The sequence below is a fragment of the Epinephelus fuscoguttatus genome, linkage group LG22 (genome assembly GCF_011397635.1).
Source record: "Epinephelus fuscoguttatus linkage group LG22, E.fuscoguttatus.final_Chr_v1".
NCBI classification, from domain to species: domain Eukaryota; kingdom Metazoa; phylum Chordata; class Actinopteri; order Perciformes; family Serranidae; genus Epinephelus; species Epinephelus fuscoguttatus.
Window position 1 is genome coordinate 34,149,654 of NC_064773.1, and position 27,895 is coordinate 34,177,548.

Sequence of the window (27,895 nt, forward strand, 5' to 3'; positions counted from 1 at the left end):
CTAATTGACTTTACATTGGCATTGTTTTCAATGTAATTGTAATGATTCCAATTCCATTTTGCTGTCACTCCTTTTCTCAACTTTTTTACCTTTCCGGTGTGTTGTCTCTCCCTGTAACATCTTTCTTTCTCTCTCTCTCATCTCCCTCTCTCCTGTTTGTTTTCTCACTGTGCTGTGTGTACATGTCTGTAACCCCTGCCCCTCCCCCTTCTGCTCAGCGCGATCACACAGTTGACACCACACATATTGACCAATCATGTGCGGCTTGAACAGAAGAAAGCTGGCTCCCGTCGTTCGCGACTGACATAACTTCAGGGATGGATCTGGGCAAAGCCCTCAGCTGCTGCTGTGAAGATAAACAAGGACAGCAAACAGCGAAAGGTTAACGCTTAATTTGCCAAACAACAGTTCCTGCATGCAGTTACTAACATCAGCAAAGCCATTGTGAGTCAAAACATGTTAGCTTCAGTGCAGCCTTCCCGCCTGGTAGTATGACAAGAAAAGATTATGACTTTGAAGTTGTCTTATTCTGCCACATGAATGATCCTGACAACTGCAACAACTTCTAAATCAGGGGAGGACAAGGCTGCGGTCGGGCGTTTCCTGCAGCTCACTCCCTATAACCTCCCACTTATTTTGCCCCCCTTTTTCCCCCCTCGGGAATACGGTGTAGAATGATCAGTCATTCCTCATCTTCTGTCTCGTTGGACAAAGTGGGTGTAGATAATGGATACACTTTATTGATGACCACTTGAACCTTCAGCTTTATTTCTTGTCTATGCAGCGAACCTGACATCAGAAAGAGATCGAGTGTATCCCCACCTCAGATTAAATATCTCAAAGTGAACTTCAGTCTATACAGTTTAGGGTAAGCAGTTTATATCAGGAAAACTTAAACAGCAAAATTAGAGTCAAATGAAATCCAAATACGCCATTCCTCATCCTTGTTAAACTGTAGCTACACATTGGAAATAGTGGAGGTGTTGTTTGCTGGAGACAAAGAAGACATTGTTAACTGTGTGAAACAAGTTCAACAATCAGATTCAACAGCAGCAGAGAGGCTGAGGAATTTGTATGAGGACAGCTTTTTAACATGTGAGCTCTGGAAATCTGCTTGTTAACCGAGGCTAAGAGCAAAGCTAACAATTTATGGCCGCTTGGTCTCAGGCAAAAGCTAACATGAGTACAGGCCTTAGTTGGGGGCAGCAGGGCTAGCTGGTCCTTAGTTGGTCCTTGCTAGCTAACCAGCTAACTCTAACCATAGTTTGAATCTTCTCCATAAAGGGGTATTTCACTGCTGGAAAGATGGCCATTTAGTAAAACAAGGATGTCTCTGCAGTAGAAAGACGCAAATACTTCTGAAACTGATGCTATGGACAGGGCTGCCAAGTTTCAGAAAATGACAAGAGTGAGACTTTAGTGTCATGATGCGTTTGGAAAAAATTTGGCCTTTTTTAACATCGATTTGGCCTGTTTTAACGTCGATTTATACCTTAAGACTGATGTCCTCACCTCCATGCCAGCGGCTCTCCCTGCACTGTGGCCTCCTAATGCTAGTTTTACAGTGGTTCTCTGTCAGTGTACAAATGGAACCAAATGGACCCATTGGGGTCCACTTGGTTCCATTTGTACACTGACAGAGTTAAGGATAGCCCTTGAAATTTAGAATTTTGATAAACACTGCTTTAGGGGGGTCTAAATTGATATTTACAAGTCTGTAACTCTGACTGACACACACACACACACACACACACACACACACACACACACACAAGGACGTTGATATTGAAACATTTTGTTAGCTAATTTTGTTTGATTAGCCCTAACCATCACTGTAGAACATCCATTTGTCCAGTACAACAAACATACATTCTCTGGTCTTTATAGTCAGTTGAAGTCAAGTAGTCTCTAAGAGCTGACAGCAGAGCAGTGGTTAACAACTCCTCTCGTATAGCAGAAACATTACCTATATGTATCTTTAAAAAGATATCTTATTTGGCCTTAATCTGTGGGAGTTTCTTGGAAAGCACAATGTTGAGAATTTGCAGCAAAGCTCTGGCAAGTAAACAGCACCATTTGGGTACGTACATTTCTTAATCCTTGCACAAAACTAGTGCTTACTGTATTACCCTGTATTCTTATGTCTTAGATTTTATGTTTTGATTTTAATTCTTGTCTGGGTCTCCATTCCCTTGTTATGTTATGTGCTGTAGAGCAGAACATTTACTTATAAATGAATTCAAGCATTCAACTCAGTCAAGCCCTTATCAAATGAGTTTACATAGTGCTGATCATTACAGCTCTCTGATTACATGATAGGTCAATCTGCCTGTATTACCCAATACCTTGACAGGCGGGGGGGGGGTTTCTAAAGTATGTCAACCATTTTTGTGCAAGACAATAAGGTCTTACTGATATCTGATAAAAATAAAACCATTGTCATTATAATTAGTTATAACATACATGTACATGTATTTGAGTACACTGTTGTATCTCCCGCATAAAGGTGGGGATGGTGAGGCCCTTTCACTTGGTGAAACCTGTATCAGCGACCCTAGTTCCTGGCAGAAACCTGTCCCAGCAGAAGGAACTGCCCAGTCAGCCTGTCCCCCCTCTGCAGCAGACCTGTGAGCTCTACCTCAGCTATATGGAGCCCATTCTGGAGGAGGATGAGTTGACGCAAACCAAAAAACTAGTGGAAGAGTTTCATAAAGCAGGAGGAGTCGGAGAAAGACTCCAGAGAGGCCTGGAAATGAAAGCACGCAACACTGAGAACTGGGTGAGCCAAACAACTACACCAATAGCTATAGACACATTTATTGAGACAATGGGGTAACCTCCTCACACATTCTGCAGTTCTGCAGAAGCTCATTATGTACTCACCTACTGGGACTGACCTTATAGACACATTCTGCCAGTGGAGGAGAGCTCATAGATACAGATCTCCAAGGTTAGAAAATAAATCATATTTATCTTGACCAAATAATTACATAATACTTTTTGCTTCATGTTTCTTCAACCACAGTTAAATTACATATGACAGATTTATTTCTTATAAACTTCAGTCTATTACAATCTGTGGTCCAAAATTAAATGAAAGGGAGGAAACTTTTTGGGAAATGAGGAAAGAGATGCACAAAATGGGCCTCCAAAACTGGTGGAGAAAGGATGGGGCCTGAGTGAGAGGGTGGGGCTGGACAGGGCTGGAGAATGAGGGCAGGGCTGGAGACAGAGGGACAGAAAGAAAGGGACAGAAAGAAAGGGTGTGGTCAGTGGCAACTGCACCAGCTCAGAGGTAGAGGTGGAGATGGTATAAATACAACTGATGTTTCACTGGAATATATACACTAAATGATGAATATAATGTCTGATCAAAAGACAGAAGAGCACAGTTGCTGCCTGTAGTCATTTTACAATACAATCATTTGAATTAACTTTCACGTTAAAAGAAAATAAGTCACCCCCTGCTTATTTGGTCAACTACAACATAATCACATATGTTTATTCATACTTCTTGCTCTGTATTTCTTTCAAAGATTTAGATTAAGTTGGAGATCTTTATTGTCATTAGTTGAACCTAAGATGCTCATAACACCAGGTCAATTTTTTTGAACATATTCAATGTGTCATCACTCTCAACAGTCTCAAACCCAAGTTACAGTACTGAAAGTCTTTGGGATAATGCTACATGTATTGTAAAATATTAATATATGAACAGCTTTTTATTACAGAGCTGAACAGATAATAACTGAACAGCGTAGTTGTAATAAACTGAAATGTCATTTGTGATTGCATGTCAAACCCACTAGTGTCATATCAGTTTCAGTCCTTGGATGAGAGGAGAATCTGATTCATTGGAATACCCTTTTTAAATGGTATAAAAGAAACTGAATAAAACCCTGCCCAATCATACAGCTCTGCTTCTGTCTCATTTCTGACAGAGCTGCTCAAGGTGTGTTTGCTGCACCCAGTTGTCATACAGATGTCTTTTAGCACAACTCTTGGATTTGTATCAGTAATATGTGACCACCAGTATTCTCATGTGTCACCAATCAGATACACTTATAGTTGCAGTTACAGATTAAGTTTCAACCAGTTTCAAATTCAAACCCTAACTTTTGCACTTAGGGTTCTTGCCAAAGTGAACATTCAGCCACCTACAGTCTATGCAACCCTGGAAGGGATAGAAAACAAGGGAAAGACACTGTTACTGCTCATGTAAATTGGAACCACATTTCATTTTTTTTTGGCCACCAACTTTATTCAGGCATTTTGTGCCATTTGATCACTAATTTGGAAGAAGCAGATGTCCAAAAACATTTAATATGAAGTACAGGCGCCATGAAACACCTTCTTTACAAACTCAATTGAGTTTATCTGTCTTTGTCTGTATTTTTCTGTGTGTCACTTATAGTTTGTAACTGTTCTTAGTTTTCAGAAGTTATTGTCAAGAATGGATTTCTTGCTGCGCGAAAGCCTCTCGCAGGTGTATCAAATTCTGCAGGGATCTTTCCCCAAAAGTACTGTAGTAATAAAAAGGAAAAAATAAGGTAAACACACACACACACACACACACACACACAGGTTACTAGTATAGATGATAAATATAGGTGGGTTGCTTATAAATATGTTTGTACAATGTGAAATCTGAGGTAGTTAGTGTAAGAGGTCGAGAATGTGTAGTTATTACAGAATGTTTATGATTATGTCCATGATATTTCCTTAATATCACATAAGGGGCTGTACACATGCCGCGTTTTTTGCGACCTCAAATTTATTGTTTTCAATCTAGACATGCGGCAGGCTCACTCAAACGCCAGAGTGACGCCATCGTGGCATGTGCGTTCCCAAGCAACCATTTCTCAGGGCGCGCCTGCTGCGCTCTGAGATAAACCGAGTTCAACTTTTAGAATACAGCAGTGCGCACTGTATGTCATTTGCTGAGGAACAATCAATCAAAGCTGACCGATATCTTTCCCTTCTTCTGAAATTATCAGTCCGTGATAAATATGGAAAAGTTGATCATTTGGGTGCAAAGCTGCCAAAGATTTTCTTCTGTCCCATGGACAATATGCCCACACACTTATAAACCGCACCTGGATGAAGGTTAGCTCTGCATTCAGGATTTCAGGTAAATGTGCTTTGATACGGTTTGATACGGTGCTAAGGTGTTAAGGTTGCATAGCAACCTCCGATGCAAGTTTCTACAGTGCTCTTCACAGCTGGCTCAAAACAGGCACAAAAGTAGTGCCCAGTGCCCAACCTCGCATTTTCCAGGTGGTTAATGCATGGGTACGGCCCCTTACGGTGCTTTACGTCCCATGGGTTGAGGAGCCACCTGAGGTCTCCATTTCTCCACTGTTCATCTCTCGACCTGAGGTGAATGAGTTGTAGAGTCTAATGGCCACAGGGAGAAAGGACTTCCTGATGATCTTGTTGATTTTGTTGGCATCGACTGTCCTCACCCTGTTGCCCCAGCACACAATAGCAAAGAAGCTGGCACTGGCTACCACAGATTGGTAGAACATCCTCAGCATGGTACTGCACACATTGAATGACCGGAGCCTCAGCAGGAAGTAGAGTCGGCTCTTGCCCTTCTTGTATCCAGCGTCAGTGTCCTTAGCCCAGTTCAATTTGTTGTCTTCTCCCAGGTATTTGTAGTCCTGTCCAGTTTCCACATACACCCCTTGATGGAAATATGTGTAGGGGTGTTTTCTGCCTGCTGAAGTCCACTGCCAACTCTGTCATTTTACCAGTGTTGAACTGCAATATTATGCCAGTTTCTGTTGGACCTGTGATGAATACTGTGACATTACCAACATATTCTGACAAGCTAACTAAATTTACTGTTTCTGAAAAGGTTAACCCTGTTAGACCCTGTCTGATCTGATTCAAGAGACGCTCAATGGCCAGAGAGTATATAGGATCACAGATGATGGACAAACCTGTTTGAAACCTCTTTGAACACTGACTGGTGGGCTGAGTCCACCACCAACCTTTAATAAAACAGAAGAAAAAATGTCTTACCAAAACCATAAGCAATAAAGTGTCCTAGACATATAATTGTGATCAACTTTATCAAAAGCTTCCACTTGATCAGTACTGTACAATCATTGACAAACATTAAGCACTTTGGACTTCATGACTTTGGACAAATCAGTTATGTTTAATTATTAAATACATACATTTACACTCAGTTTTTTCGATGAGTAGTATTCAGTCTGTTGTACAATGTCCTCTGTGGCTCTGGGGGTAACTTTATATAGGCTGATAAACTACACCAGGATTATTTTGGATTGGCCTTGAGACTTTTTTTGTTTTGGGAAATTGACCTATATAGGGGATAAAAAGTAAGCCACTAATTTGAACAATTCCTTAATAAAGTTAGTCTCATTCTCAAATTGTTCCTTACAAACATTTAAATGAAAAATGAAGATTTAAATAAATAACCATGTTTTCTCTGTTCAGGTCTGCTGCAAAATTGATAGCAGCTGGAATGGAATTAAAGACAATGATTGACAAGTGAGTACTCAGCTTATATTTTATCATTGTAACAGTTTCATTTTTTCAGTCACGATTTATTGTTTCATACAATGTAATTATAAATACAGCTACTGTGTGGCTGAAAAATTAACTGTAATATTAACTGCAGCTAATCAGTTCATTTGTTCCTTTCACCTTAAAACATTAAACACCAGAAGAAGCAGTTAAATTGCACATTAACAGAGGTTTCAACTGCTGACTGAAAGTAGTACTATGCTTTTTTAAATGATGTTGTCTTAAGCTAGTCAAAAGGTAAACTTGAACTTGGAAAAGTTCAACCAACCACATTTGCTCTCTATCTTTGTACACTCATATCTGTGCATCTTTGGTTTGGATCAGTTTATTATTTATTATGCTTATTTTTTCACATAAAAATAAATATAGTATGACATAGTAAAACTATTCATAGAAAAAAGAAATGGCTTGACCCGAAAACCCTGTTTTCCTGCTCATCTTATTGAGAACATTAATATCCACAAGAGTTTGTTTTAATTCAAACCTTATCAATAAATATTGTGAGTGCATCAAATGCTATATCGTAGGACACAGGACACAGGTCACAGACAGTAAACTGTGGGCTGACTGTATCAGTACTACCCTCTTACTGGTATAGGCCTTTTTCATTTCTCTTATTTTGTAGGTGAAAAGATTAAACTTCAGTCAAACATGGAGACGAAACTACATTATTTTAAGTGGTTCTGAACATCCAGTGGATGTGACAGCTTCAGGGACATCAATGGCCAGAATTGTAAATGATATTTGATGGCTGAGGTAGTATTCAATGTTTGTGTGTTTTTCCAGTGACGCACTACCAGCTGAGTACATAAAAGGGAAGCCACTGTGTATGAAGCAGTTTGAGTATCTGTTTTCATCCTGCCGTATCCCTGGTGCGACAGTGGACACCATGGAGTTCTACGCCCAGAAACACATCGCTGTAGTACACAACAGTCAGGTGAGGAACAAGTCAAACATCTGTGCCTGAGCTTTTCTGGGACCAGTGCTCATAACAACACTCGTTTTGGTTCAACATAACAACACCTGGACATTGTCTTAAAGAGCCAACTGAGGGCATCCTGGGATGTTGGGTATTTCGGTCCTGACCATGAACCACAACATCCACCATCCACCAAGTGGACCATCCACTTTCTCCCTCTCCTTATTCCCTTAATCTCTCTACTATGCTCTACTGTATAAAGGCATAAAATACCCCAAAATATCATAAAGTGCCAGCTGAGGGGTAAAAAAAGCTTTTTTTGACTAAATTTGGAGAATAGAACATTATAAAGCAACTTACTTCTATTTACAGTAAAGTGTAAGAGGTAAACGGAGGAGCTCTCAAGTGATCACATGATTAATCACATGAATGCTCAGAGCAGAGTCCATCAAAGACAAGGATTTGTCCTACACCTGCCACCAAACTGGAGCATAGTGGAAATACCACTGTCAGAAGACAATATGATAATTCCAGTTTTAGAAGGTAGTGTAACATCCTATAGTTTAAAAATAGTGGGCTAATATTGTTGTATTTAAACTATACGTATTATAACAATTGCATAACTTTTGTAATGGCCAATAATAAATTGTACAGTCATTGCTAAAAAAAAAAAGGTTCCTGGCCTTTGTCTCTGTACTGTGGTCATTTAAAACACCCCAAAAGCTAATATTAACCAGTTTAAGAGAACTCATCAGCTCTCTGAAGTTCAGTCAAAAGGAAGTTCAGCTTTTATGATTATGTCACTTCTTATTTGTAAGTCTGCATGAATCTAGTGAATATGAGTGCTTCAGGGACATTAATGTAAAACATGGTAAATGCTATTCTAATAAGATGCCTGAATGACCTTAACTGGCTTGTTTAAACATGAAGCAGTTTGACTTCCAGGTCCTCTCCCTAGCCCTGTCTCTAAGTGAAGACACTCTGCAAAGATCATTTCAGCAAGATCTCATTCTTTCAGTCATTACCCACAACTTGTTACAATTGTTGAGAGTTGGAATGTAGATCGACCAAGTTAAGTACTTCACCTTCAGGCTCAGTTCCCTTTTCACACCAACAATCTGGTACAGTCATCTGCATCACTGCTGCCTGGCACCAATCCACCTGTCAACCTCAAGCTCTTACTCTCCATGGAAATAAGTAGTGAGGTCTTCCAGCGACTCACAGTGGCGATGGATGCCTGCTGCATGTCAGATATGTTTCTTCATTTGTTTGTTTGTAATTCATCTTGGTTTGCCTTTGTTTGTTGTAATACAAACATCAAAATCAGCTACAGCCAAAATCTGCTGCTGTGCACCAGCATCTGGATGTGATGCATTGTTTATGAACACAAGATGTATTTTAAGAGATCATTTGAGTCAAGAAAATCAGATTGTTTGTCAAACAGCTATTGTAACTATATCCCGCATTTAGATTGTTTATTTCAGACAGTCACTGAAACCCTCTGACAGTCAGCTCGAAACATCCCTCAGTTTTCTGTCTAAATAAATCACTGCAAATAGCTTTAACACCTTAATATTGGACCACTTCGTCTTTACTTCTGAAACAGTCTGAGGCAGCAGCATTTACTGCATCTGCCACCAGCTGCCACTCCGCTGCATTTTTAGTAATGCCCATATTGAGTCCACCAAACAACACTGTCTTTTTGTTATCAACCTCCCCAACAAAAACTTCAGCTTCACATAGTGTGAAGTTTAGTTTTAACCTTTTTTTCCCGCTACATTTGCCATGCTCTTCTTTGTGCAGTTTCTTGTTAATGACTATTAATTCAGGGCGTTTCATTGGCCATTTATAGACACCTATGGATTGGGCAAGACACTCGCTCACCTGTGCCAGATTTCAAGTTTAATGTGATTTATAAAGGGAAACAGGCGTGGGACATGCATGCACACTGTGCTATAAATCAGGATATTTTTGAGCATAAGCACTTTCTGTGCTTTATTCATACATCACCATTGGTCACCTTTCCTGTGCACAGTTTTATAAATGAGGCCCCAGGACTCCAGTGTAGAATGGGCCTGGGACTTGAGTTTTGCTCTGAGGCTCAACTATGCATCATCTCTCATAGCTGGTGGGGCATCAGATGGGTCTGATTCACCCATAGCGAGAATGGACCCAGACCAAGGCAGAGTGGTGTCAGAGTCTGGTGGGGCTTAGTAACTTAACCCTGGGATGAGGGAAAGTCTGGGTTTGCTGTTTAGGAAAGAGAGGTCACTTAAATTTAGGGTCAGTTATCACTGTATCTAACTCTTTGAACCTAACATGCTCACTGGCAGGTTTCCTTCAACAAACCCTGAGTTTCTCTCTTTCTTCTCCCTCTGACAGAGCCAGACATGCAGTTTCATTTCCTCACTGATTTAGTCAATGTCAAAATGCAAATTCATGCAAGCATATTAATTAATGAAGGTTAATGTATGTCAGAATCAAAATCCTGGTTGGATATTAATTTGTTATCCGGGGCTGTCTAAAGTTACCCCTGTTATGTGCTGTCAGTTGTTCTTTTTTTAACAGTAGTTTTTTTGCCCTCATTCAAATATTATGCAGCATCAAGTCACCCTCAGCTCAGAATTAAACCTCTGCATGTCCTTTTTTATAACAGTGAAAACTATTCACCAAGCACAAGCTTAACTCAGGGTGAATATACTCAGAGTTGATGGATCTAATTCTGATCAGCCGTACTGGAACCAAAAACTCAGAGTTTTCCATTTCAGGGTTCATCAACTCAGAATTCAGGGTTAGAGAGTTCAGCTTCTCTCTCAGTACAGCTGCTTCAGTTGCTTCAATTGACTGCATTTACCATCAACAATAACTGGATAGCCACTTAAAATGTTGTGAATTTCTCCTTTAATGAAATGTGGTGAATAGGTCTATAATATTGAAGAGGTGCCCAGTGGTTGATATTTTGTGTTTTCTGTCTGTTTTCAGTGCTGTCTGTGTAATGATAGTAGTCTGATTATTTATCTGATGGTTGGGGCTATTCACCTTTTTCCTGACTTGATTCCTGACTTCCTGTTTCAAACCGGAAACCGGTAAAGCACTTCCGGTTGAACGGTGTTTACGGTTGAGCTAGCGGTGAAAGCCACCGTAAACGCCGGCTTTTCGCCATGGATATGACGCAAATGGACAAAAATCGGAGGTGGATACACAGTACAGCTGTTTTAGAAAGTCGTGAGGACAGTTCTGTAACAGTGCCTCACCCGTCACTCCTCACGGAGTGGGTAGATGACATGAAGCAATGGCCCGATGTTAGCTACATCGACATTGTTAATTACTTTGTATTTTCCGAAGGTGTTGATGGCGAGGAATTACGGAATTACAAAAGCACAGAAGCATATAATTACCTGCATAGTAACAAAATAGGTACAGTACTGTTCAAGAAACACGGCGAATTTTTATTTCTGAAGGCAGCAGTAGAGCCCAGCCAGAGCGTCAATCAAGCTAAACATACAGCGTGGGTCATGCTAAAGGAAAGTGGAGTCGTGGAGACAGTTGGCTGCTCGTGTATTGCCGGGTTAGGGAAATCATGTAGCCATGCAGCAGCTATTCTATGGAAGGTATTCATAAATCCATAAATCCATATATATATATATATATATATATATATATATATATATATATATATATATATATATATATACATACACATATATGTATATGTAGGATCTTTCATACCCACAGCCATCAGACTCTATAATTCAATGTTGAATGGCAGATGAGCTGACAGACAAATTAATTTCCCTTCTGGGATTAATAAAATAATCTGAATTATAATAAAGATGAATCTAATCTACTTATCATGCTTAGTTCATACCAGAGGTGGTAGAGTAGCCAAAATTGTACTCAAGTAAGAGTACTGTTACTTTAGAACAATATTACTCAAGTAAAAGTTAAAAGTATTTTGCATTAAAACTACTCTTAAAAGTACAATTTATCCAAAAAGTTGCTCAAGTAAATGTAACTCATTACTACCCACCTCTGGTTCATTCTTAATAGTAATGTCAATAGCAAGTGGAGAAATGAAGATACTATTGATGTCATTATTGCAGGTGCAGAATGCAGTGGTCAGTGGAAAGACAGGGCTTGCATGTACAGATGAGCAGCGCAGGTGGAATGCAGGGACATCAAAGAATCTTGAGCCGAAACGTCTGAGTCAGATCAACTTCAGACACCACAGGGCAGAACAGCAATACAGTGTGAACTGTAGAGCTGTAGTGACTCAATCACTCCCAAATACACCACATCATCTGTCACACAAAGACTTCAGAGACAGTGTAGACAAAGCCCTATCCAACCACTTTTTTCCCTCAAGAACACCTTAATAGGAAAGTGTTATAATGCCTCACCATCTGCAGAACAACCTAGCAGGGGAAACAGTGCAGTTGATGACAAGATTTGTCAACCACACCAGGTACACAGTTATGGTCTCAGCTGCGACCCATGCAAGACATTTTACCAGGCATATGTTGAAGTTTGTGATGCACAAGCAGCTCAACTAGAATTAGAAACGAGAGAGCAGAGTGCATCTGATTTGTGGCGCAACTGTAGAAAAATCAGACTTACAGCAAGCTCAGCAAAAAAGGTTCCTGTACATGCAGCCACAAGCAGTGACAAATTTCTTTGTGAGCACATATACCCCTCCTTTCGTGGCAACTATGCTACTAACTATGGTAAAGAAAATGAAGTTAAAGCTTGCCGTCAACTGAAAGAACAGGGCATGAACATTACTCACAAGGGCACTGTTATAAGTGTCCAAGAACCATGGCTCTCTGCCAGTCCGGATGGGGTCATTGACACACGTGTGCTTCTCGAAATAAAATGTCCTGTGCCAACCCAACTCTCACTCACTAATCAGCTTACTCAGAAATGCAGTGATATCAAGCTAGTAGATGGAGAGCTTCAGCTGCAGAAAACTGGCAGCAGGGGATACTACATGCAAGTACAGCTTGCAATGTTTTGCACAGGTCTTAAGTCTGCTACACTTCTGATCTGGACACCCAATGAGCATGTTTCTTTTACAGTGCAGTATGACGAGGTGTTTGTGCGGAGCTAGTAAAGCGCTTGAGAGGTTTTTACTTCTCACGTATGCTACCTCGGCTTGTAGAGGAATATGCTGCAGGACGGCTTAAGCTAAATCAAAGATACATTGAAATAATGGGCAAGGTTTAGTGCACATCTGCACGTGGCGTGAACATTAATGTGTGCCATACATTAAGCGAATCGGAACGACATTCATAGTGAAAATGATGATCGCTGTTTGCCAAAGCTCAAAATCCACAACCCAAAGATGTTTAGTTTACTGTCATAGAGGACAAGGGAAACCATAAAATATTCACATTTAAGAAGCTGGAATCAGATAATTTGGACATTTTTTCTTTAAAAAAATATTTATTATCGATTGTCAAAATAGTTAGGGATTAATTTAATACTTGACAACTAATCGATTAATTGTTGCAGCTTTACATTAACGGTGACAAGAATTAATTGTTACTGATAGCACTAAATGTACATAGTTTATATTATGCAAATGAAATGCATGAGTATTTGCATTCTGTACAACAGAGTTTAAACAAATTCAAAGTAACGTTAAAGGTGACATGGATTCATTGTTTTAAGTGATGACACTAAATGTATACAGTTTATACATTGTAAAATGAAATGCAAAAATATTCACATTCTGTACAAAATAACAAACATGCAAAGAATGTTCACATTAAATCCATAACTCCATACATGTTTTGTACCTATCCATTTTTCAACTATTACAGCACCATTTCATTTGACAGTCCTTTACAATGTCCTTAATAGCCCTGTAAAAGTAGTCCGCACATGTTGATTTCATGCTGATTTATTTCTAATCACGAATGAGATCCTCCCTTAAATTGGCAAGAGCAGCACATATTCTTAAAATCTTGTCTGTTTTAGGAGCCATGCTGATCGGAACAACCTGTGATAATATTTTGTATACTTTCAAACGTCTGATTGCTCTTTCAACATGAATTCTTACATGTGCAATTCGTCTGGTGCTTGTCACCTGTTCCTCAGTTAGTTGTCCACGTTTTTTTGTAAAAGAAGGCATTACCAATTTTACTTTTCTCTCAAACAGCAAATCTTTTATGGTAAAGCCTCTGTCCGCCATTACCTCATCTCCAGGCATTAAGTAGTCTAATATGCCTGAGTCCATGGTGATGAATTTGTCACTGCATCGCCTCCATATGCTGGAGAAATGAACATAATTAGTCCACATGGGGCAACCGCTACCAGGTATTTCACTGTGTTATGTGAATAATAATGGCTGTATGATTCCCTCTTGAATCAAGATTTTTGGGTTTCTGTAAGAGGCTTTCACTGCAGTCCACAATGCATGTTGTATTAGGGAAGTTACTCTTAAAAGCTGCAGGCATGGTTGCACGAATAGTTTCTTTTGGAAGCCATGGAATTAGAGGTCGCAAAACTTCCTCTAGTTTGTCAATCCAATATGAGATTATTTTGCTAGCCATGCTCAGTGATACATGAAACTGTCTACTCAGATCACCTACTACACGGTTGGTCTTTAATTTCATAAGTGTCATGAGAACTTGATCTCGCACAGACATTGTAAATGAATTATTGGCATACCCCAAAGCTGACACAAGAATGTTAAATGTTTCTAGGGATATACCAGTGTAGAGCAAAGCATCAGCATCATTTTGAAGCAGGAAGTAGCCAATCTCATCACACTGAGTCATCTTATCCTGCATGTCTTTTCTGCTGGCCGTCTGGCAATAATCATGATCCTGTCGTGCAGGGTCCACCCACTGTGTATGGACCGAGTGCATCTTTGGTTCAGGGGGATGTGCAGGACTTGAGCTCCTGGTCTGGTCTGAGGCAGTTGAAGAGAAGTCAGGTGTACAGTCTGAAAAACACAAAAGTATGGCTAAGTTACACACTAGTAACATGTCAAAAACAGAGACACGCACATCCCAATGTCCATTAGGCTGGGTGCTGGATACATATGGAAGTCATAGATAAAACGAAAAAGCATTTTTTCGTTTTATATAAGTTACACACTAGGATAGTAACCACTGTAGACAAGCAAGTATGACATGTCACATGTTAAACCCAGTAGAGGGCATTGCATTAAACATTTTACCTAAGTAAAAGTACAAAAGTATTGGCATCAAAATAAACTGGTCTTGAAGTACCAAATGTAAAAATACTCATGCAGAATTGCCCATTTCATAATCATATCATTGGACTGTAATTAGTAATGCATAAATTTGTTCATAAATTTAATGGTGCAGCTGGTAAACGTGGGCTGAATTTCATTACTTTATATGCTGCTGGGTAGCTATAACAATACATCATAATTTACCAGTTAATGTATGTTTTATATTGATAATTAAATCTGCAAGGTAACTAGTAACTAAAGCTGTAGTGGAGTAAAAAGTACAATGTTTTGCCTCTGAGATGTACTGTTAGTGAAGTGGAAATATAAAGTATAAAAAAAATGGAAATAATAAGTAAAAGTAACTCGAAATTGTACCTAAATACAATTGTAATTCATGCTGTTAATGTTACCATCCATTGGTTGAAGTTATAATTTCGTTTACCTGTTTGAGATAAACAGCTGTAACATAAGTGAATAATTTATAATAGTTTGTTTTACTTGTAAGTTCTCTGCTACAGAACCACACACAATATATGTAAAACAGAAAATAACAATATATGTAAAACAAGAAATAACTTACCAGGTCCATATTGTTGTTGTTGTTGCTGCTGCCGAGCCGTTTCAGTTGCACGGCCACGGACTAGCTTACGCCTCTTCTTGGGCGGAGGTCGGTCGTAGCCCAGATAAAGCTCCGGATCGGGGTGCAGGTCCGTGGGCTTTTTATCGACGAAATGAAAAGAACAAACATAAACTTTCTTTGGAGGATATTTTCGTTTCAACGCCGCAAGCCAAGCTAGCCGGCGCTCCTCCTTGCTCGGCATGGTGTGTAAGGCGTAGGGCGCAGGACACGGACATGTCTTGCGAAGTTTCTGGTGTTCAAAACAGACGGTTTCTGACAAAATCTTGAGCTTTTTGGAGTTGTTGTGGCAGCCGACAACGGCGCAAGTTGAACCTGAACCCATGTCTCCAATAAAATACGAATTATGGTGCTTGTTTATCCATAGCTCAACCGTTGCTTTCGTGCTCGCGCGGCAGGCTGTGTGAGCAGTGGCGTTGAACCGGAAACAGGTTGCCGGATAGCGGAAGTAGTTGTCTGTCATGGCAGCGCCTATAGGCTTCTGGAGAAACTTGTGAATAAAGTGTGTCACATTAACTAGTGTGAGAATGCCATTTGGCCTAATCTTATACCTATTGTCTTTCCTTTAACAGAAAAATATACAACTGTACGCCAAGTTTTTTGTCTTTCACCAAACTAAGACTAATGTTTTACGAGAGTTGCAAATAGCGCAGAATAGCTCAGTGCGCAGCAAATATGTATGTGTGTGTGTGAGTGTGTGAGGACCAAAAAGTGTATTTTCGCAAAAAAACATAAAGTGAGGACATTTTTGGCTGGTCCTCGCTTTTTCAAAGGCCTGTTTGAGGGTTAAACTTAGTTTTAGAGTTAGAGTGAGGCATTTAAGCCCTGTTTCCACCAAACACTGTCAGTATGATACCTTTGGAACCAAAAGTAACCCTTCAGATATGGTACCTAGACCACGGCAAACAGTACTCTTTCGTGTGGGCGAGGTTATTGTCACACACTGCTCCATCCAGCACTCACTGTATTTCCTCCATTGTCAGTCTGCACCTTGCTTATCATCCACAGAACAGGGTTACCCAAGAACAAAAAAGAACAGGCTATATTGAGAGTCTCTCTCCATAGGCTATTAAAAAATAATGGGTTTGTGCATTTAGATCTTCTCAGGCAAGTGCAGGGGTTTAGTGTTGCTGGAGACCACAGAAACAACGCTCTGCAATGCTTTTTTTTTTTTTCTCTCTCTGAGTGAGATTTGGATATGTGCAGTTCACATATTTCAGTCAAAATTAATATGTATTTTTTAACACTAAAAGATCCTCTCATTACTAAAAGTGTATGTAATCCAAGAGAGACAATAAAAACTAGTTAAAGTAATGGTCAAAGTTGTCACATGAAATTTAAGGTGCGCTGATGGATTCACGTTGTCACCTCATACATTGAGTAACGGAACAAGTTAACATTCCACTTTATAAGCTGCCAGCAGAGGGCACAGTGAATTAAGCTTTTTCTGATTACAGCTGCTGCCAGAGCCAGGGAAACATCCATTCATTTTATACTTACAGTTTACTAATATACTGTATATGAAGCTCTCTACAGTGTGAACAGTGGTTACAAAACCAGCCACAGCTCAGCAGACTGAAGATGTAAAGTAAATGTGAAGTACAGTTTCAGTTGTGTGCTTGTGGATTTACTTCAGAGTACCAACTGCAGCTCAGAAGAAAACAAAGTCTCCTCATGGTTCTGACCACGGTCTGGAGGTCAAAGCAGGAAAACTTAACACTAACGTTAGCTTAATTGTCCTGGTAACTCATCATAAAACACACCCCATTGAAATGCAACAGAAACAAAATAAAACTCACCAAAACTGTGAGATGTTAGTCTTTTCAGTCATCTAGTCAGTAAGTCCACTCCTCTAACAATCACCAACTGTGTTTTGTTTGAATAAATCCATATGGAGTCTTAACGAATTGATTTAAGAACAGTTTGCTAACCAGCGGTCACAGTGAAATTTAATCAGTTTATTATTTTAATTAATTACAAGTTGTAATTACAATTAATGGCTGAGTGTCTTTGCTCCTGGGGGTTTTGCTCAGGTGGTAACCCAGTCTTGCTTTCATGTTTCTTCCCTCTGGAATCAGTTCTTTGTGATGGAAGCATACAACAGTGATGGGAGTCCACTGACAGTTGATCAGCTCTGCGTTCAGCTGGAGAGGATCTGCAACTCCTCACTAGAGACCGACATGGAGCCTGTTGGAATCCTCACCACCCAGCATCGTGACAGCTGGAGCAAAACCTACAACAACCTCATCAAGGGTGAGAACAACTCTGTTATAATGCAAGTCAAACTGTAGAACTGCTGACCTAATGAGAACATGTGAAATAAACTTATTGTCTACATTCATGCATGCCTGGTATAGAAGAAGAAGAAGAAGAAGAAGAAGATACAATTTATTAACCTTAGAGGGGGAATTCATTTTTTTTTCACTCTGAGCTTGTTTCCACCTGGTATTGTCATGCATCTTTAGTGATCCCATCACAAGTGAACAGTTTAAAGTCTGTCACCTGGTATTGGAATGTGTCTCCACATGCGTCTCAAAAGACTGCTTGTGATGGGATCTCACTTCCCCTCTTGATCTGCAAATAACCACTTGAATCATTTGCATTTGCAACAACCAACTGCATTATTGTTTTTAACAAGTTTTAACATTTGTTATGCTACATGTACACTTAGCGCCTTTTATTATCTAAAATGAGTAAAATAATAATTGTAGACCTGCAGTGTATTGATTAGCAGCCCCTCCTTGCCACGAGACAGTTAGGACTGCTGAAAAAAATATCAATCTAGCATAATATTGAAATATTTGTCATGGCAATATTGTATACAGACATACCCTTAGCGACATTTGATGAGAGTCCACCCAGGCCACACACTCACAGTGAAAGGACTATCTGTTAGCATCACAAGGCTAATGTTATCTAATGATATTAACAGATTTAGCTTTAGCTTGTGCTAACCAGGCAGATGTTGAGCTGACCATTTGTTTGTGTAACTGTACCAACAGAAAGCTTTGCAGTGGGGCATCAGATAGCAAGCACATCAGCTTAGTAGGTAGTCTTTGTGTGTGGCCCAGAACACAGTAGCATACACTAGGATTGCCAACTTTCACGCACCTGACCGTCTCACACTTTTAGGCTCTGTCTCACACTCTCACAACACCAAGGCAAACACTGTGACAGCAACAGAGTTGAACAATCTTGTAATGTAGTGAATGACTTTGACTGTAGAAGACAGCTGAGTATATGATTCCATGGCATTTCATCTCTAACTATTCTCTGATTGAGACTGGACTGAAAAGCAACAGCAGGGACAAGCCGAACAGTTTATAATGAGCTTTAATACACCACTTCAATAAATACAGGGAGCGCCGTCTGGTGAAGCGAGAGAGAGTCAATGTTCAGTTTCAGAGCTCCCAGGGGAATAGGATCTGTCCGCACTTCTCTGCATGGAATGCTGAAGCAGCACACAGGGGAGATGCTAGCATCCACCAGGCGCACACACACAGCAGACAGTTCACTAGTGTGCAGTGGAAATGAGAGGGGGCAGGCGGAGATGTCAGAGTAGCTGAGGTTCCAAAACCACAAGTACTTACTGAGAAAACAGTCTTTCCAATGCGATGCCAGCTGTGGACAGGAGAGAGCTTGACAGCAGTGATGACACGTGGATTCTGCAGGGCACACACACAAAAGCAAAGTGTGCAGCCACACAACGAAGCAATCCACAAAGACTAAGTAGGAGAGTCAGGGACAGGCAGAGTCGATACCAAGTCCATCTTCGTCCAAGGACAGTCCTTCCACATTGATGTCTTCCATTGACAGGGAAGATGAGGCCTTAGAGAGAGAATCCTTGCCTTCCAGTGGTGAAACCTTTACATCAGAGGGCAAAGGCACGAGTCCGATGAACTTAGGAGCCAACTTCTTGGACCCCTCCACCTCCTTGGATGGAATTGTTCATATATATGGGGACACATTGCTCCATGTCTGTCCTTTCACCCAGCCTGCCCTTTGCTGTGCCTTTATTATTATTACCAGGGGCGGATTTAGTGATCTAGGGGCCTGGGACCCCCAGGCAAACTGCCCTGTTTTATTTTCAGCCTTTCTCTGAGAATGCTGGTAGGCTATTGGCAGTTGTAGGAAAAACAGGCCTAGTCAAAACCCTGCACAATTTACCTAAATTTACTTCAAGTTTGTTCAAGATTTAATTTTTATATAATGCTGGATAATTTGAACTGAATTATTAATGAATCATATTTCAAAAGTAAAATCTGAGTGATTAAAAATGAGTAAAAATCTGAATCTGCAACATAACCAGTAACATTTATCTGTCAGGTAGATGTAGTGGTAAAATATTTTCCTCTGAAGTTAAAGTGTACAGTTGCTTATTTTAAAGGGGGAGCATTAGGGGCCATCTTTGAGTTATTTTAAGGTACAATGAGTTACAGTGGTAACACAATTCAGTATTTTTCATATCTTAACATCATCATGACAATTCTCCCATTTTATCACACAGCTCTCCCCTCCTTAAAGTGTTGCAGTCTGATTACATTATAACACAAAGTTTGCTCTGTGTGCATGTCCTTGCTGAGACCAACAAAGAGTCGGTGTTGGCTATCCAAAGCAGCATCTTTTCAGTGTGTCTGGATGGAGCGAGGCCCTCAGAGTCTAATGAGAAGTATCGCAGTAGTTCTTTTCGTCAGATGCTGCATGGAGGAGGCAGCCAGTGGAACAGTGGAAACCGCTGGTTTGACAAGGGGCTTCAGGTGATATTACAAATATTACAGCCATGTTTTAATACAGAATGCATTTCTCAATAGAATTGTTAACAAAACACTTCCTGACTTACAAAGTGTTAAAGCCTCTGGAAACCAAAATCCACAATAGCCTTCTCACTATGTAATTTAGGGTCTTATGTACATAATATTAAACATGTAAAAACAATTAGAAATCAGTTTCCATCCAAATTCGAAATATCTGTCTTTTAAGTTTTTGTACATTCTTAAAATTAGGCTTGATTTGGCCGTAGTTATCTCTGAGATTTATTATGCAATAAATGCCAAACCAATATAAATCATCCATCAGTTGTCTCATCCTGCCGCCCAGTGGCTGTGCAACAACACCTTTCTGCTCCAGTTAAATCTGCCTCTTTGAGTCTGAGCCAACAAACAGCTTTCTAGTCTCTCCCGCTTTGAGGGTCTGTGTGTGTGTCAGAGTAAAGACATATTTAATCTATTAAGACTGGATGTGTTTGAATGAAAAAGGCTATTATCAGAAAAATGGAGCAGATTTTTGTTTCCACTGAAAACGTATCTCAATGAAGAAAGACAAAGTGCTAGCCTTCCGGTTTCATTCATCTCAGCTAACATTGCATGTAAAAGTTATGCTAACTATTCTACGAAGTAACATTAATATGAATCACAAAACATTTTGAAACTTACCATTCAGTGACCACCTGAAAGGAATCATTTTCAGCTGGCAGGGCTTCTGCTTCATCCTCTGAATCATCAGAGGGCTCAAACATATATGGCTGGATTAAATTTGTGGCAGCCATTGCTGAGCCAGGGAGATGTCAATCAAAACGAGGGCGCTATCAATCAGAGCGTTATCTGCCACGCCCACTCTGTCCTGGCAAGTGGTCTCAACAGTAGGGGTGTAACGGTACACAAAAATCTCGGTTCGGTACATACCTCGGTACACAAGTCACAGTTCGTTTTTTTTTCGGTACAGTAATGAAAAAAATAGACAACTATTAAATATCTTTTACTTATTGGTAACCTTATTAAAACATACCACCACAGCAGTTAACTCTTTTTACACAATTTCTGAATGAAACAAATATATATAAAATCCTGCTTTTTCACATTGTTTGAATGAAAATAGAAATATAATAGTGAAAAATAAAATCCTGCTGTTTTTTTAACACATTTTTTGAATGAAAAATATAAATATACATTTCTGCAGTTTTACTCAATTAAAATAAAAAGTATAGTGCAGCTGGTCAGCTTTAAAGCCTGCTCAGATTCAGTTTTACTAGGAACTTACTTAGCTTTCCCACTTTGTTAAAATGCAGTAAACAAAACATGCTTATATCTAAAGTGCAGCTTAAACAATTTTACTCAACTCCAGTGGCGTTGGTTATTTCTTTAGCGCGATGGTCTTTCTTTTTAAACGATGACGATATCGTAGTTTGCACCAGATTGCTTTTTCTAGTCGTGCCAGTTAAACTCGGGTGGTGTAGCTTTAGATGCGTTAGCATGTTAGACGCGTTTCCAAGTACATACCCGGCCGCTGTTCTGCAGTGTCGGCACACTGCTTTTGTCTTGTCAACTTGTTTATTTCCATCTTCGTATTTTACCCTGAAACCAAAGTGTTTCCGAACGGAGGACTTAAGGTTTGTGGGCGGGTCTTCAGGTTCGTCAGGCTCACTTGCCATGTTGTCAAAATGTGAGAATGCGCTGCACAAAGAGAAAGCGGAGATTTACGGGACTTGGTCCATCACTCAATTATGTCTGTCGGGGAACTAGATATTTTAAATGGTTCGGCTCGCAAAAACGGAATTAAAATAAAACAAAATTAAATAAAATAATATCCTGCGCCCAATAATTCGGTACAGGGTCGTGCCGATCCGAAGTCGCATACCAAACGGTTCGACACAAATACATGTACCATTATGGCCCTACTAAACTGCAAAATGAACTGTTTTTACACCAGGTTTTCAAATAGTTATGAATGACTCAGACTTTTGTGGATGATTAATGAGACACTCGACTTTGATATAATATATGCATTTTTACTATTTCAAGCTGTGTTTCCAAAGGCTATAAAACCTGTTTTCACAAAGAACATCTCCAAAGCAAACAAATAATTACAAAATACAAAAATAAATACAAAAAAACACCACATTTGGTGTGTATGACCCTGAGGTGACCCTGAGCCCAGTGTTTGACCCAAAATTTAAAATAAACCATGCTCCAGTCGACACAAGAAAATTTACATTGAAGGAGGACAGCTCTGATCCCTACATCATTTGAAACCACAACCAGAGCAATTGGTGAATTAGAGTCTGCAGCTTTTGCCAGGGTGCTGGACAAAATAGCCTTGACCTGCGCTAAAACCTTATGACACTCAACTTTATAAATAACTTAATATCTGCTTCTGCAGATACAGATACAGACTTCACTGACACTTTGAACAGGTTATAAGATTGAACTAATAAACTATCATTCAGTTTTTTGATATCTTTGGCAATTTTTATATTGTATGTTATCACAGGTTTATGCTGTTTTCAGACCTTTTCTGAGTTAATTATAGGTGTGTATGGCACTGCTTGGAGTAGGTGACGGAACTGAAGACATCCCCCACTCTAACACCCTTTTGCCTCTCTGTTTTTACAAAGAAAAAAAGTAACTTAAACTCCTGTAATGCTCGCAGTTTCTACTCTTCATACACAATTTATATATCAAAACGTAGATATTTTTGTCTTCTTTCAGTTGATATGCCCATTTAAGCACTAGGACAAATGACATGTCAACATCTTGAGCAGAGTATTGGGATGCTCAAAGTGAAGACATTTCAGCAATACACCTCACAGTTTTTGAATTTGGATGTCTTTTCAAGTAGTACTTGTGTGTTGTCAGCAGATCAACTGAATATTCATGCCTGGATACAGATAGCAGATTTTGATCAGCTGATTAGACCTCCATCACTTCTTGCCTGTTTCTGATTGGTGCATCACTTTATAGCTCTTTTTGAAACCACAACCTCTACTTTTTCAATTGTTAACAGATTTAAACTTCCAAATGTTTCAGGTATAAAACTACCTTTGTCACACACACATACACACCCACACAAACAAATATTATGATTTGTTCAACTGTTTTCTACTTCAATCTCTGCCTTTCTTGCTCTCACTATTTTTATATTAAACTTTTTTATTATTTTTTTTAAATATTGTGCTTTTGTCATATTGTCTTATAATGGCAGTGATATCAGTACCAAGGATTTCTTCTTTCAGCCCCATCTCAACTTCTGTGGAAAATAGGCAACATATTGATTTACTGATTGAGTGGGAACAATGTTCAACAAAAGCATAACTACACTGAACAAAAACTGACCTGCAACATTTTGTTTCTCCTCCCATTTTTCACAGGGTTAAGTTAAAATATATAAAACTTTTTTAATGCACTCAATAGATACAGTCACATTTTTGGTTGCAAATGTGTTAAATCCTTATTAGTAGGCACTTCCCCTTTTCCAATCCCCCTGACAGATGTGTATACCAATATGGTGATTAAACTGCAGCTTAAAGCTAAGGTGTGCCTTGAGATGGTCACAATAAAAGACCACTCTTAAATGTGCACTTTTGTCTTGAAAAAACAATTAAGATTTTGTATGACTAGCACTACAGAAATGCATTTTTTTTTTTTTTGTCACAGATACCCCAAAGAATCAATCAGTATCTGGTGTGACACCATTTGCCTCATGTAGTGCAACACATCTTCTTCACATAGAGTTGATCAGTTTGTTGATTGTGCCATTGGAATGTTAGCCCACTTCTCTCCAATGGCTGTGTGAAGTTGCTGGATATTGGTAACCAACTCCTTACTCAGCTTGTACAAACAAGAACAGGATATAAAGTAAAAGCAAGAGTTAAAGAGCACACTGCTCCCTTCGTAATTCTTTGAATGCAGCAGTATAGGCTTGCCAAAACAGTTCTGTACCCAGATGTGAAAAAGTAAGATCCATTGAAGTTAAAAAGGCATTTCCTTGTTCAGTTTTTAGAGCGGAGGTCAGTACCAGGCAGCCAGTCAGTGAGGGCAAACAAAACCAGACAGGTTGTGTTCGCAGGTGTTAAAACCGGGGAAAAGATCAGGTCTTCGTCACTGTGCTAGCAATGCCTACTATAACTGGTGATATCCTGAGTCATGGGGACTGTTTATTTCTATCCACTAATGGTAAAGTTAGCGATGGCAAGGACTGTAGTGTAAGACAGAACTGGAAATTACAAAATGGGGATACAACAGAGAGTGGCACAGCAGCAGGTTTCGTTTTTGGTTGAGTCATTTTGAAAATAATTCATGACTTTTTAGTCACCCTAAGTTTCCCTTCTTGTCAGAAGACACTATTTTCACACTTCAGCGACACAGTCACACATACAGGACCAATCAGACTCATAAGGATCAGGAATTTAATGCTGATTGTGTTTTTATCCTTTTTTCAGTTAATTATTGGAGAAGATGGGACATGCGGTCTGAACTTCATGTGTACAGTTGCTGATGGTATCGTCCACGCGTCCGTGTGTGAACATTTTACAGCAATCATGTAAGTATAGATGTTTTGATTTGCTGTTTAAATAACTAAAAGTTTAATATGAGACAGAGTGTACAGATAGAGATTTAAATCACTGCATGCTGCTGTAGCATGGACAGGTGGAATGATTCCTGTGTTTGTGCAACTACCTATATGGCTACAATACATACAATGCTCTGGTACATAAACAAATAACACCATACCCCTGGTTATTGGTCTGTAGCTGTTGGATGTGCTGGGGCACACCTTCCAGTGTTTAGGAAGGATCCTGCAGAGGCAAGGCAAGAGTCCTCCCTAGCATTCAGTGAACACACATTGGAACAGGCTAACAAGTGTCCCCATGTGATCATCATTAACCCTCAGCAGACTGAGGGGGTTTCAGTTACTGTGATAATTTTGGCACTCTGTAATGTTGTTGAACAGTTTTAAACACATGTATCAGTATTGTCAGAATCATGTGACTTTTAGGAAGATATATTCTTCCTAAAAGTCTCTCTCTTCTGGATCATATTTAAGAGTAAGTCGAGTAATGGAGTAAAGACTACAGCTGAAAAAGTTCTAAATTACCATTTACAGTATATAAACAGACTCACACACAGAATCAGTCATTTAACAGTGATCCTTTTTTAATACATATTTTCTGTGTGTGTCACCACACACCGCTACAGTAATATGAATAGCAGATCTGATGAGCTGCGCAGCTCTCACTTAGTGCTCCATCTCTGCTGTGAATGATTCATTTAACACTTTTATGGTTTTATCTAAATCACGTTATTTAAAAAAATGTCATTATTCAGCAGTGGACACATTAGAAAGTGTAAATTATGATGTTTCTGTCAATATTTTTTTCACGCTTGCATGATAAAAACTCATGGATGCATTAATCCAAATAAATGACATATTTATGTAAATCCTGCCGAGCTCCACTGGCGCAGGTTTCATTGAAGAGGCCCTCACTTCCAGCAAATCGTTTACTGTGCAAAGCATTGTTGGGATTCTATACCCACGGAGGATCCACAAATGCATCCTTCGAATTTCTCTGAAAGAAGGACTCAGTCCTTCGTGAAACTCGGAAGGATCCTTGACATTGGAACAGTCCTTCGGTGAGGGTCGATGATGTAACGTCCTTCAAATTCGGCCGTTTGTGGATCCTTCCTTGACACTGAGAAACACCCACAGACATAAAAGGGAAAAACACACCCAGCAGACCCTGCTAAAGCAGGGGGGCTGTAAAAGTCTTTCTTAAACAGATTGTGCTCATTGTTATGCACTTTTAAGAAGTTTTCACTCATTAAAATGGCCCCTGAGCTGTGCAGATTTAAAAAAAGATAGCCACGTAAAAGCAAGGCTGAGTGGGAGTCCCACGCAGGAAACTATGGCTTCCATGGTCATTGTAGCAGCTTCAGTGAATTATAATGAATGAGCTCTGCTGCGGGCGTGCTGCAGAAGACGTGTTGTGCCACATCCATGTCCCATGTATTGCAGCAGTTAGTCTTCAGATGGGCATGCTCATTAATTTTAGTCACATTTTAGTCATTTTTAACCTTCATCATTTTAGTCCAGTTAAAGTTGATGAAAAGTCTGGACATTTTAGATCAATTTTTGTCAATACTTTTAGTCAAATTTTTTGGTTATTGTAAAGGTTATTGTTGATCTTAATGAACTGCTGAGTGTGTTTGCACTATTCTCTGGTCCATTTGTTCACGCTGGCTAAAAAAAAAGCCTTTGATGAAACTGCAGGGAGCATTCATTTACTTGCATATGAATAACGTTATTGTGATTAGTGTGTTAGTATTTATCACAGATATCATTTAATCAGTAACATCCATTTCACGTTGATTTGCCCAAAAACTGAAGTGATTTCTATGTATTCTTCATAATGGAACAGTGTCAGTGTACAGCAATGCAGTTCTTAAGTTTAAATATGCTGCATCAATTTTTTCAAAATGAACAGAGTGGTAAAATAAATTGTGAATTCACACAATTCGTAATTTTATGCCAGCATCCTTTTATTACCTCGATTGAAGCAACATTGTTGGTTTTTGCTGTTTTTTTTTTCTTCTTTTTTCCTCCCGAAGCTAGGCAGCTCAGATCCATCATTTTTAAGAGTCAAATGACATGCTACAAGGTTTCTGTCAATATATTTTAATGTTTTTATGATAAAAACTCATGAAGATGTTAATGAAGAGACCTGACATATTTATCACAATCGAACATCAATAAGACAAAGGACCTGAAAGTAATCTTTGGACAGAAGAAAGGATCTTGATTTCCACATCAGTAAGAACCTGACCTGGGCATTGCACACTGATTCCGTGGGGAGAAAGGCAAGGCAGAGACTGCTCTACCTTAGACGACTGAGGAAATTGCGACCATCCCATCAAATACTGAGGAATTTTTACTCCTGCACCATTGAAAGCGTCCTGATAGGGGAACATCAATGCATAGTAAAGAAAATAGCACGGAACAGGACCACAAGGCCCTACACACAAGGCCCTGCAAAGAGTGGTCTGTTTAGCTAAACATAAAATAGGTGCTGCTCTGCCCTTTTTAAGAATGTTTATACCAGGGCCTGCAAGAATAAAGTGAGGAGAATCATTAAAGATCCCAGCCACCTGAATAACTGCCTTTTCTCACTGCTGAGATCAGGAAGTAGGAACCGGGTACTCCAAGCCAGCACTGTGAGGCTCAGGAAGAGCTTCTATCCTCAGTCCACAAGGATCCTAAAGGAAGACCCTGCCAAAGACTGCCCAATATCATAATCTTGTGCACAAATTAATGAAACTGACAAATGACATTTCACTAAAATTGTATTTTTTCATTTGACAAAGTGATTGATTGATTGATTGATTGATTGATTGATTGATTGTCTCTTGTGTGTGAAAACAGGAAAAAACCAGAGGTGATACGGTCCCCCATGGAGCCTTTACCCTTGCCCCAGAAATTACACTTCAACCTCACACCTGAGATCAAGACGGACATTGAGGAGGCCAAGCAGCAAATGGACGCGTGAGAGCAGCTTTTAGTTGTGACAGTTACACAGACACCCAGTGACCAGAACAATAGAAATCCAGAGGAACATGAAGTAATTTTCAATTACATGTGTTGCTACGTGGACAGCTCCTACAACAGCAACTCCATTTTCACAATTAGAATAGCCTATAAAAACTACAGAAAAAGGGCTTCAAATGTGACCAAAGAGATATGAAATATGATATGACAATAACCCTAAAAAAGCCCTGTATTAGAACTGATGTTTTTTCACATCCAGGGC

The 27,895-nt window shown here is 39.6% G+C and overlaps 1 protein-coding gene across 1 annotated transcript; it reads left to right on the plus strand.

Annotated features, from left to right (window-relative positions):
• Positions 1-244: 244 nt before the first annotated feature.
• LOC125883018 (carnitine O-acetyltransferase-like) lies at positions 245-27,582 on the plus strand. The gene is made up of 8 exons (XM_049567124.1): positions 245-381; positions 2,507-2,779; positions 4,432-4,550; positions 6,469-6,522; positions 7,345-7,495; positions 17,397-17,571; positions 24,533-24,633; positions 27,511-27,582. The coding sequence occupies exons 2-7, from the start codon at positions 2,513-2,515 to the stop codon at positions 24,586-24,588; spliced, it is 822 nt and encodes a 273-aa protein (XP_049423081.1). The 5' UTR covers positions 245-381; positions 2,507-2,512; the 3' UTR covers positions 24,589-24,633; positions 27,511-27,582.
• The last annotated feature ends 313 nt before the right edge of the window (positions 27,583-27,895 follow it).